The 12,118-nt window shown below is 34.4% G+C and overlaps 1 protein-coding gene across 3 annotated transcripts in view; it reads left to right on the top strand.

Annotated features, from left to right (window-relative positions):
- GABRA1 (gamma-aminobutyric acid type A receptor subunit alpha1) overlaps positions 1–11,821 on the top strand; it is a 43,020-nt gene extending 31,199 nt beyond the window's left edge. For all 3 annotated transcript variants that reach the window (XM_042025428.1, XM_042025429.1, XM_042025430.1), the window contains exons 8-10: positions 2,758–2,910; positions 5,488–5,690; positions 8,995–11,821. In XM_042025428.1, coding sequence (XP_041881362.1) covers positions 2,758–2,910; positions 5,488–5,690; positions 8,995–9,303 — 665 coding nt within the window. In that variant the 3' untranslated portion in view covers positions 9,304–11,821. The remainder of the gene's footprint in view (positions 1–2,757; positions 2,911–5,487; positions 5,691–8,994) is intronic.
- Positions 11,822–12,118: the final 297 nt, after the last annotated feature.

Genomic DNA, 12,118 nt, shown 5'->3' with positions numbered 1-12,118 from the left:
AATACGAAATGATAAATACGTTGTTTTAAATTAATGGCAAGGAAAGCCTATGTCTCTACTTACAGTAATAGGAAAAGTATTGTTACAGCTCTAACTCAGTCCCCACCTCAAACCTTACTTTTGATGTGATGCACATTAACTTTAGGTGCTGATAAATCTGGCTTTTTACAAATAGTTTACAAACCACTGAGAAATAGCTTTAATGTAACTTTACTGAATTATCAACTACTTTCTTCTAAGGGCACAGGTTAGTTTATAGCACCTGCACATTTGACTCAATTATTGCAGTATACTGTAGAATTAAGGGCTGATTAAAAACTGCAGCGACAGAAGCACTGAACACAGATACAGACTCTTCCAGACCTCTGGAAATGTTCCAACATGGACAGTCATTCAAAAATTAAGTTAATATAGATGCAGAACTTGTTTGACAACTTCTAAATGCTTCCTATCATGTATTACATATGAACTAATTTAAACTTCTTGGAATAAATAAAATGAAAACCAGATTTATCTGCACAACACAGTTATTTGTAGACTTCAGGAATTAAGATTAAGCTAAGAAGAAATACCTTTCTAACTTCCTTGGATAAGAAAAGATAAGCGATAAGACAATATCATATGCATTAGCTACAACTTGTGAAATCAGCACTAGCAATCAGACACTGTGAATATAGGCAATATTTTGCTCAAGAGCTATTTGAAATTTTAGATTGTAGGGAATTTTATGGCTGTATTGCAATGCTTTCAAGATAGAATTACAGAGGAATTGGGAAGTTACAAGAGTCAGATCAGCAGCTGTCACAAACGTGGCAACGCTATTCAATTAAAGAAAGCCATAAAATATGGGAAGCTAAAGATTCAGTAAGTAACTGGAGTGCTTTCATGTCCTAGAGTAATTTCAATCAATCTTATCAAACATCTACTACCTTTTAATAAGAGACTGTCCAATAAGTGCAGTCCATTGGTACTGTGGAAACTTAAGAGCATGGTTTTGCCTTGTAACTGAAGTGCAGAGCATTATTCCAGGCCTCTGCTTTGCCTAATTCACTCTTCCCAGCGTTACCTTTAGATAATTTCCAGCTGAGACCTGCTGCAGTGCTTAACAGACCAGAGTAATCCCTGTCTTTTTAATTGCCTTTATGCTTTGGATCTTGTTCTCATTTTTCCAGAGGTTAAAAATACTTTGATAATTTAAGCAGCTAAATAAAGCTTCAGAGTACAGTGGTGTGTTCACTCTGTATTCTTAGCTTGCCATCTACAATCACTAAATTAATTCTGACATACCGTTGTGCACATTCTATATCTGATTGCATTAGAAGAGCTTCCCACATCATATTTTAAGTAGATAAAATTAAATTATTGGCTCTCCTAGCCAAGACTGGCACCCTTCGTAAAATCATAATCTCTCGTACAGAGGAGAAGGAGGTTGTTTCAGTGAAAATTAAAAAAAGATGAGCAAAGTTCAAGTAATAATTCCCACTATACTATAGCCACTCCTATTTTTGAAATAAAAAGATTTCCTTGTATATCCTTTGCTTTTCCTCTCAATTTAAAATTTATTCTCCTTTCCCTCTTTGCTACTGTCTTTTATATTGAAACATACCAGGAGTATTGTCACATCTTATAAATAAGCTTTCCTCGGGGTTAGATGTTGAGCAAGATTGTTCAAATTAATGTTCTTCTGGACTCTGCATAACAGAAATGGGCATTTGACATGCTCAATGCATAAGTAATCAATGTCTAGACATAGTTTTTCAAACAAGTTTAAGCTTTTCTTGTACAAGAGCAGTTTTCTCCTTCCAGCTGCCTGCATTTTAAAATAGAACTACAGTAATTTCACATCATCTCTGATATAGACAGAAGTTTCCATTCAGTTATGTGTCTTCTTGTTTCATTCCTAAGGTGTTTATTGCATAAGAAGAACCAGTCTACTAAAAAAAAAAAAAAAAGTTTTTTTCAATCTTTGGAGAATATACTGTTTTTCAAAATCCATTTTAAATTATATAAATAATGATCTGAAAATGAGCATTATTTGCTCTGCTGGCAAGAAAAGTTTATGGAACGACATTGGTATAGTAGAATATTAAATATATTTATATTTAATTATTAAAAGTATAAATAAAATGTATTTATATATATAACAATTCCTTTTCATAGCATTTGTAGTACCCAGCTCATATGATTTTTTAGATCCAAAAGCATTAGTGCTAATGAAAATATTGTGTGTTATTCTTGCAGTAATCATTTACTTCAGGAGAGAATAATAATTTACTAAGGTACTAAATTAGCTGAACAGGGACACTTCAGAGTACATAAAGCACTGACAGTGGTAATGCAGATAACATCACATCAGCAATTACATCTTAAGCTTGGCCCAACAAAAACACTTCCGGGAACCTGTCTTGATTTAGTTTTTAGATGATGTTTACATGGGTATGCTGTGGTGGCTGTCCATCTTCTTCCACAAGAGCTTTGAACAGCCATCAGTTAATGCAGGCTTTCATTCACTATTCAGCAGAGATGAAAATATGTACATTTACTTAGCATTTCCCAGAAATGTCTAATTTTGTATTATTAGGGAAAAATTTAAAAAACGCACCAGGTTTATTAAGTGTTTTCTTTAAAGCTGACCCACTTTGATTTGAGGACTTCTATTTATAATAGGAGTTAATATAATAAAAAAAAATACTTCCTATAAAGACCTCTGATTTGTATATTTATAAAAGCTTTAATGTTCTTTTTTCTTGGTTTTAGGGGAATATGTTGTTATGACTACACATTTTCATTTGAAGAGGAAGATTGGTTACTTTGTCATCCAGACTTATCTGCCATGCATCATGACAGTGATACTGTCACAGGTGTCCTTCTGGCTTAACAGAGAATCTGTTCCAGCAAGAACTGTATTTGGTAAGCAAGACCTATAAGCCTCCTGGCAATAATGAGGCAATTTGGTTTCAGAAATGTTATGGTAAAAGCAGTATTGGAGAACGGTGTAAGCCTAGACATGGTACAGTACACAAGAGCTGACAAATTTCATTGTGAAGACATAGGTCCAAAGCTTTTAAACTGATCTTAAACTGATAAACTCTTTGTAAAAAGAGACCTGAAAATACCTCAAGCCATCTATTACCATTTGTATTTTCCAAAGTAATCAGAATATGAATAAAACATCTCTGACAATGGCAATAATGTTAATCATGAGATTATCAAAAAGGCTTTAATCAAAGGGTACCCATCATTTGACATCTTTAGGCCCTCTGGAAATTCTTACTTTAAATTTTTTTTCCTTAATCACTTTTACAGGCTACTGTTGAGATCAGCAACAATTTATTGTGCATCAGTGAATACATGCACTCAAGGAATGCAGTGAGAAGGCAATCTAAAGGACTCTCAAGTTTATACAGCTGATCCCTAGAGTTTAACCACTGCTTGCAAATGCTTATCTTAAAATTAGAAACAAACAACTTTCATATTCTTTGAAGATATTAATCCAAGTCAAGTACATACTTAAAAAAAGAAAAACCACCAAATTTTCATTAAGGAAAACTACAGCCTGATATTTCTGCTATGTGACCTAGTCTTTGATGATATCCAGATGGGACTGCTGAACACCTTTGGCAGGAGGTAGAAGCACCCCCAGCCAAACTAGCTTTGACACTCGTTTCACTGCCTCAGAGCACTGCAAGGGCGGGATGCTTTAGGCCCTCTGGCTTTGCCAAAGAGAATGAACCCATTTATTCTGGAAATGGCAAAGCCAGAGAGCCAGTGCTGAGAAATGCAGCCTCTGAAACTCTTGTTGAACAAGAGCTATTTTTATGGATCTTTTCTTGCATCCTTCACAGCTCTGCTTTAATTTTCCAGTTTATTCTAGAAATCAATCACAACTTGCATAACCTTAGACCTCATGAACCAAGCAATGGCTTTCCATTGATATACAGATGTGTATTTACAGAACAGTGGTTTAGACTATGGTATAATTAAATTTGATTTACATAATATTGTTTAGATTAGCTACTAAAATTAATTCAGAATTTTTAACATCAGCTTTGCTGAGAACTACTCTACTAGGGACTTTTATGGCCCTTTATAGTCAAAGCTATTGAAATTGTAACTATTTTACCTCTTTTTGCACATACCATTTAAAAAGAAATGTCTGATCATCAGTTTGAAATGCTGTACTTCACTGTCACTAAATGGAGAACAGAATTTTCTAGTCTCAATGAATAATATATAATACTGCACAATTTTCAAACTGCTATCTTCACAGGCTCAAGAACCCACAAATTTCTCAGTTTTTCTTTTAGAAGGCAGTTATTTAGCAAATACTCTTGTGTTTACTCCATCATTATGTATCAAGATAGCTTTTTCATTTCAAAAAGAACAGTTTCAGAACATCTTACATGAATGCATATACACACAGAAGCACAACTTTCATCTTTTACCCCACTTAGTACCACAGATAATAAAAGTTATAATTTTTTTTTTTTTTGCTACTATGTAAGAGAACCATAAGCTCATTAGTAATAAAAAAACCCATTTGGTTGTGTCTCAGGAAAGAGAAATTGCTTCTTCATTAGGCACTAATAATTCAAGCTCTTCACACTACAATGTAAATATGTTGTTCATTGATTGGCCTATTTTAGACCACTGCTCATTTCCACTAACACTCAGTGCAGTGAAGATGAACTCACCAGACACATTCAAGACCTGACAGTGCAGTTGTCAAGGTAACTTGTGGACGTGATTTGATGTAAATGCCTTGTGTGCACCTGGAGATTAATTTTTCTAAGCAGCTGCAAGCAGAGTGAATTCAGTACAGTCCTGCTTGCTCTCTGGGGCCAGGTAAGAGGAAAGGTTCAGCAGTGAGAAGCTCTGATATCAGAAATGCAAATTACATTGTCTTTGTTCTTACATAAAGTCTTTGCTATTTTCAGGGAGTCAGTGAACAAAGGGACAGAAATCTGTAAAAACAACAATTTAAAAAAATGAAATAACACATAAATCTTGGTGCCCTTGAGTATACCTTTGAAGTATAATATCCCAAATAAGCTGAAACAAGTTTTTTAGTTTTCTAAGTATCCCAGAAATGCTGCAAGAAAAAACTAAAGATCTTAAATTGTTACATCTGTAGTACAATTTGCAGGGCATGAATAAAGAACAGCGACAATGATCCTTCAAATAGCAGGAAGTGTTTCACAAATCCTTCAAATACAAGTAGTTCACAAATCATATTTCTATTCCAGCTTCAAAAATAATATTCTACTATAACAACATCGAATAATAAAAGCAGGAAAAATGTTTTGAAAATCCTGCAACTTCCACAGAACGTGAAATCTAAAATCCTCAATTAGAAACTGAACTCAGGTGGTGAAGTTTGTAAGAACCAGGGGTGTAAGAAAAGGCTTTCCCACCTATAGCAGCAGCTGGGAAATGAAGCACAAAAACCAGCCCCTGCCCTGAAGACACAAACTCTTTGCTTTGCAGGAGTGACAACTGTGCTGACAATGACTACGCTGAGCATCAGTGCGAGGAACTCGCTGCCCAAGGTGGCCTATGCCACGGCTATGGATTGGTTCATAGCTGTATGCTACGCCTTCGTCTTCTCAGCACTTATCGAGTTTGCCACAGTCAATTATTTCACCAAGAGAGGGTATGCGTGGGATGGCAAAAGCGTCGTTCCAGAAAAGGTAACACCCTCATACCCATCCCAAAACATCATACTCAGCCATGCCTGGTCACTCTGTGGGAGAGGGTTTAGCACACTAAAAATTCTTATTATGTAGAGCAGTTATTACTCCAAAAGAGTTTCCTTCTGTGTCCACACATAGCATTTCTACACCATGATTACTTAGACATTGAGTACCTAAATACTACTTCTGACATACTGGATGATACTTAATGCTATTAATAATGAAATATTCTACTGAGATTTTGATTTCTCCAACTGAGCAGAAAAAAAGATGAATGTGTATAATTTTTAGGGAAGGCAATTAATTTTTTGTGTTTGAACAAGAGAAAGTGTGGATGTCTTAGTATATATGTAGGAAAAAAATCTTGTGGCTGCAATATTTGACAGTTCCCAAGGTATAGTGCTCCCCAACATGAAGTTCAGAAGGGCTGCTCTATCATCATGACCAAAAAAATCATCACAGGAGTTCTTCCTTCCTTTCTTAACTATAGGAAATATGTGTTTGTTTAGAAGGAGACATTGAGGCCTGTGCTGGGAGTGTGCAATCCTGATCCGTACCTCCCTGAATGCACTAGAGAAAACTTGCACTGATTCCTTTTTCTGGGATGAGACCTGGTCTGTAAATCACAAGTGCACCAAGAAATTGTTGAGGACATTTAGAGGATGAAGAAGTTTCCCATTTCCTATGAGTTACCATGTCAGCTTCTTCTGTGAGCAAGCTCATTTGGTTGGGTTATTTTAACTTGCCAAACTGGTTATCATGAGCATTCACAGACTAGAGATTCAACAGAACAGATATGTGGAGGAGCAGATGTAACTCACTGGTATGCAAAGATATGTTTTTAATTCAGGATTATAGGCCTATATATTATTTATGTATTTTAGTTGCATAAGTCAGGGAAAAAAACCCCAAATTAAATTAGGGCATTTATACAATGACAACTAATACAAAAGTATTGTAGAACAAACGAGTGAAGTAACAAAACAAACTTACAGTAATGAGTTGCACAACTGCTGCTGAATGTTGAGCTTTCAGTTATTGATGATGCTTTCACTGAAAATAATTTTTTTGATTATTTTTTTCCTGTTTTCATTGCATTTGTTATAAAAATGAGCTGTACTGATAGAACTGTATCCTTAAATATTAAATACTGCCTTGCTAATTTATCCTCCCTTGTAATGTAGTTACTATAATGAGCTGTTTCATTTGTTACAAAGAAAATTACATTCTAAAAAACACCCACACCAATAAACTCTGCTTAAAACACTGGAAGATTTATGGCTTTGTGTTCCTCAGCAGGTAAGGGGCTTTACGTGTCATTTGCTTGTACCTGGTGATGTGAGTTTTCTGCAGTGAGGAAAAGCAAGCAAGGCAAGCTCACAATGATCAGAGCATCATAGCTTAAACGAATTTAGAGCTCTAATTAGCTGTCATACTGCTTTTTCATGAAGTTGAGTTTGACATGAAATATTAAGGCCCAGGCTGGTGCCAATGTTTTCTGTGCATCAGATTACTAGTGACATTTAAATCCATAGAAAGGGTTTCCTCTGAGATGTCAGTGAAGCTGCTCTTTGTCTGCTGGATTTATTGCTGCTCTCCAGAGTATCTGAATAAGAAACAAACAGGACTGGCTTTCACACTCAGCAACCATGTTAGCAGCTTCCCCACCTGGGAGGGGAGGGGGGGCAGGGAAAAAAAAATCTGTTTTTTCAACCTCTTTGTTCCTCCTTTTCAGTAGAAATATTCTAAAAAGATTTGAAGCTTTGTCTGGCCCAAAGCTAAGAATTTTATTGCCATGAATTAAAGAACATCTACATCAGAGTCATTAGGTGAATCCCTTGCCTTACTAAGTAGCATAATTTTAACATTTGAGCATACATTTCCTTCCAGCATGGGGCTCCAAGCTGTTCCTCCACAAGCATCTTCCCACTTGCCCTCATGCTTTTGCAGCTTCGTTTCCTGTTCCCAGGTGTCCCACAGGAGCTGTCCACTCCGTGAAATGTTCACGTCTTGAACGAGAATTTTTTATCAAAACTCCACTATTAGGGGGTCAAAGTAGCCATTAACCTATAGTTGCTCTGTCATTAAAAGTACTGTGACCACATAAAAAATATTGCCTCCCTGGGACAGCTGCTTCTTGAAAGCAGAGAATTGTGTTTGCTGTCTTGTGAAATGACATAATAGATCAAATTCCACTGATATTTTCTCTTCAACCATATCTTTCCCTCCATCCCAAGAGGACTAAAGGGATAACATTTGCCTTTCGTTTTGTGGCAAATACTGCCTGAAGATTTTTCTAAACTGTTAGAATTGGTTTTTGCTATATGTTTTGTTGTTGGGTTTTTTTCTCATGATTGGACAAATACTTACACCTTCTTAATGACCCACTACCTCTCTCTTCTGTGTTTATCCTTGGGCAGTGGCTGAAGAAGGGGTTTGGTCTGCCAGAAACTGGGACAGTTGAATTCTAACTGGTATGCCCAGATGTCAAAATTTAAATTTTTTCCTACAACTAGATCACAAATATAGAATACTAGAAAATATAAGAACCTAGGGATAAAATAAGTTTAAATAAGATCAATAAGTCCTCCTCCCTCAAAAGATATTCAATATATTCCTGCTTTAACAATATAAGTAGATGGATGAAAAAGTCATACAGATATTAAAGTCTTTGTATATAGAATGCCATCTCAGCCATGATGATCTGACTGTAACACTCAAACAAGAACATTAAGTTCCTAATCCATAATGCACTTGCCCTTGGTGTAAACCATTAGTGAGTAGAATACTGGCAGCTTTGCGTCTTATTGCATAAACCACTCCTTTAGTGCATGGTTACATGATAATTTAGTGTGTATTTTTCTGTATGAATTATGTTAAAAGTCTTCATATCATAATATTTGTCGTAATGTTGGAAAGCTACATTAAGAATTTGGCATCTTACAAGTTTTCATCCTGATCAAGGAAAACAGTTGAATAAGGGAATATTGAAATATGAGTGGTTTTTCACTGCAGATTATCTTTAAAGGTGATTTTGCCAGTGAGCCTAGCTATCAGGTCTCATTATATTTTATCTATCATCTAATTTGGTTTACCTAATACAAGTAATACAAATGGATGATTTTGTCTTTGTTGTCACCTAAATATTTTGCATGAGTTAAATATCCAGAACTAACTTCTCTCTTACAGCTTATTACACTTTGTGGTATGAATTCAATTAATTGCAAAATGTTACAGTGCTTTTTCATAATTTCATCTGTTCAGAAGATATTAAGAATAAAATATTTTCTTCTTTCTTCAGCCAAAGAAAGTGAAGGATCCTCTCATCAAGAAAAACAACACATACACAGCTGCAGCTACGAGCTACACCCCTAATATTGCAAGGGACCCTGGGCTGGCAACCATTGCTAAAAGTGCAACGATTGAGCCCAAAGAAGTTAAGCCAGAAACAAAACCTGCAGAACCGAAGAAAACTTTTAACAGTGTCAGTAAAATTGATCGGCTATCAAGAATAGCCTTCCCATTGCTTTTTGGAATCTTTAACTTAGTCTATTGGGCTACCTATCTAAACCGGGAGCCCCAGCTAAAAGTTCAAACTCCACATCAATAACCTCATTTATTCGTATATTTCTGTTTTGTCTTTTGCTCTGGGAATTGCTTTCCTTTTTCACATATGGTAATTCCCATTTACTTCATTGCCTCTGTCTTAAAGAAAATAAAGGTTTCTTTAGTTAGCTAAAGGTAAAATATATCTGTATATTTAAAAAACCTGTATGTGAGGGAGAGAACATTATAAACTATATAGTTTGGAAAAGTGATTTTAGAAATGGAAAAGAGTTATAAAGTAATGGGAGGGCAGAAAAAAAAAAAGAAACTATTTGTAGCAAGCTTAGTACTGAATGTCCCCAAAAGATATTGTATATGTACATGAAAAAGATATTTTTATTCAGAGGATTGTAGGGAGGGGGGAAATACTCTTTATGACATTCCTGATGCACACTCTAGATGGTATCATTTATTCAGCCACTGTTTATAATCTTTTCAAGGATGTAAAATTTTCCATTTGCTGATTCCCATAAGTTATGTTATTTTCATAATCCCTTTTCTCTTCTATGTTCCAAACTACCTGACTTATAATATTAAATAGTCTTTAATGAGAAAGGTAATCTACTCACTCTAGGTACAGTTTGTCACTGTATAGCACATAAGATCTAATGGTAACAAATGCTTTAAATCTGCTCTCTTACTGCAGGCTTGTTCCAAGCATTAAGTTGTCACTAGACTAGATTAAAAACCTGTTGCACAACCAAGTGCAGATCCCAAATTTCTGCTATCACCTGTGTAATCCAAACAATTCCTGGATGCTTTAAAGATAGCTTTTACTCATCACTATGTTTTAGGGGGTTAAAACAAAAAAAAACACACAACAAAATTTTTGCAAGCTCTAGATATGTTGAATGTATTCTTTTATAAAATGATACATTAAAAGAAGCTTTGGACTGAGATTTATGAATAGCAGAAAGATAAAATATAGTATTTAAATAATATCTGTAAATAAGCAGCATGAGATTGTACATTTTTTTACTTTTTTAAAGTTGTGTTCTTAAAACATTGTGTAGGATTCACCTCTTAGCTCTTAATATGTTGTTAAATGTTCTATAAAACATATTTAGAGCCTGGATTAAAGGAGAAGAAATAAATAAGTGGTACTGGAAAGCTTACAAAAACAAATAAGCAGAAAGTGCTTGGAATTTATTCCATTTGTAAAGTGGTTAAGTGTACAGCAGCTTGCAATTTGACAATGTCATCCATTGTATACTATTAGATTAATGACTGGTCTGCTCAGGTCATGCATAAACACTGAAGTATGGGATTATATTTGGTAGGTAAAAATGGTGAAATATTTGTTAAGACAGAAATTCATCTGTATATTACTGCTATATTTCCTGAAACATAACTGTTACAATAAGTGATGTAATATATGTAGCATTAAATACAAAGAAGTCATACATAAAAGAATGTACAGGAAAATAGATTTTATTGAGTAAACTTACTACATTTCATTTTTACTGTAGCAATATATTTGTAGGAACAATATGTAAGGGCTTTAAATACAAGATGTCCATTTTGCAGGTATTGTGTTCCCTTTAAAAAAATTATAGTCAGTATCATTACTGCTGATTCTTAGAAGTAAACTTTCAGATAAAGTTTTTTCAAAGACATTGGAAGAATGGTGGATATTTGCAAGCATCAATTAAAAAAATGTAATATATGGTATTGAATGGATTTTGAAACAATGCTACATGGGCATCCAGAAAAACAGCTACTGAGAGTCAAGTTTAATAGGCAGAGATTTCTAAATTCTTAATAAATCAAAAAGTTGATATTCTCTATCTACAAAAGAAAATATTTAATGTTTTATTTAGAGATTTTTTTTTTAATAATGCTTCATTGTCTAAAATTTAGTCCCGTCTAAACTTGGTAAGTTATCTGATTGGAACTTATTTAAAAGGGGATGTTTCATCTCTGGTATCATGTGTAGATATATGTATAGAAAAAAATAAACTATGGCTCTTTAACTTCTGTGTACTTGTTTATCTTGTTATTTTTGGCATTAAACTAGTGTGTTCATTTAGGACATTTTATCTTTCTAGCTACCTTTTCATAGCTACCTTTTGGTCTGCATTTTGCACATTAGATGTGAATATTACTTAACTAGTCTGCTTTTTGCTATGCAATGATTGCATTATATCACCTCTTAGTTAGTCTATGCCAATAGTATTATACTGTATAAACTTGACTGCACAGTTTATCAAAGACAAAGTATTCTCTATGTAGCTTTTTTACAATGCTTTGCTAAACCATGTAATAATAGTAAGTCTTCCTTGAAAATAATGATACACTCTTATAGAGGACAGTTTCTGTTTACTCCTGAGATAATTTTAAAAAGATGACATTGAATGTTTATTGCACCTCAGTGCAGTGATGTGGCAATAAAACCTAAATCTAATAGAGGTTGTTTATGGCAGAAGCATGTATTGCTTTACAGAGTTTAGCAAAAGCTCTTTATTTTATGTCAGACTGTAATTCTATTATAATAATAAAGCTAAAAATGTTCAATAATGAAAGTGAATGTTTTACTTTGGTTTTCTTTAGTTACTGCATTTTATGACACATTGCTTGATTAGGTGCTATTCATTCAAAAACTTAGCTTCCTTGAATTTGGTAATGAGTGCATTTTTAATAGATGTGATTTTCTGTACAGTGTTTTCCAGGGACAAATATAGCAGGAACATTTCCCAAATCTAATTTGACATTCAGAAAAAAGAGTTCACTCCATACCATGTGTATCCAGTAAGGCAATTAATTGCATCAGATGAACAATTGTTAAGGTTTTGTACACAACATTGACTTTAATATAAGGT

This window comes from Corvus kubaryi, unplaced genomic scaffold (assembly GCF_017639235.1).
Source record: "Corvus kubaryi isolate FWS band 111438036 unplaced genomic scaffold, C.kubaryi_AGA036_p1.0 37270, whole genome shotgun sequence".
In the NCBI taxonomy this organism is placed as follows: Eukaryota; Metazoa; Chordata; class Aves; order Passeriformes; family Corvidae; genus Corvus; species Corvus kubaryi.
This window is presented reverse-complemented; position numbering and strand designations above follow the sequence as displayed.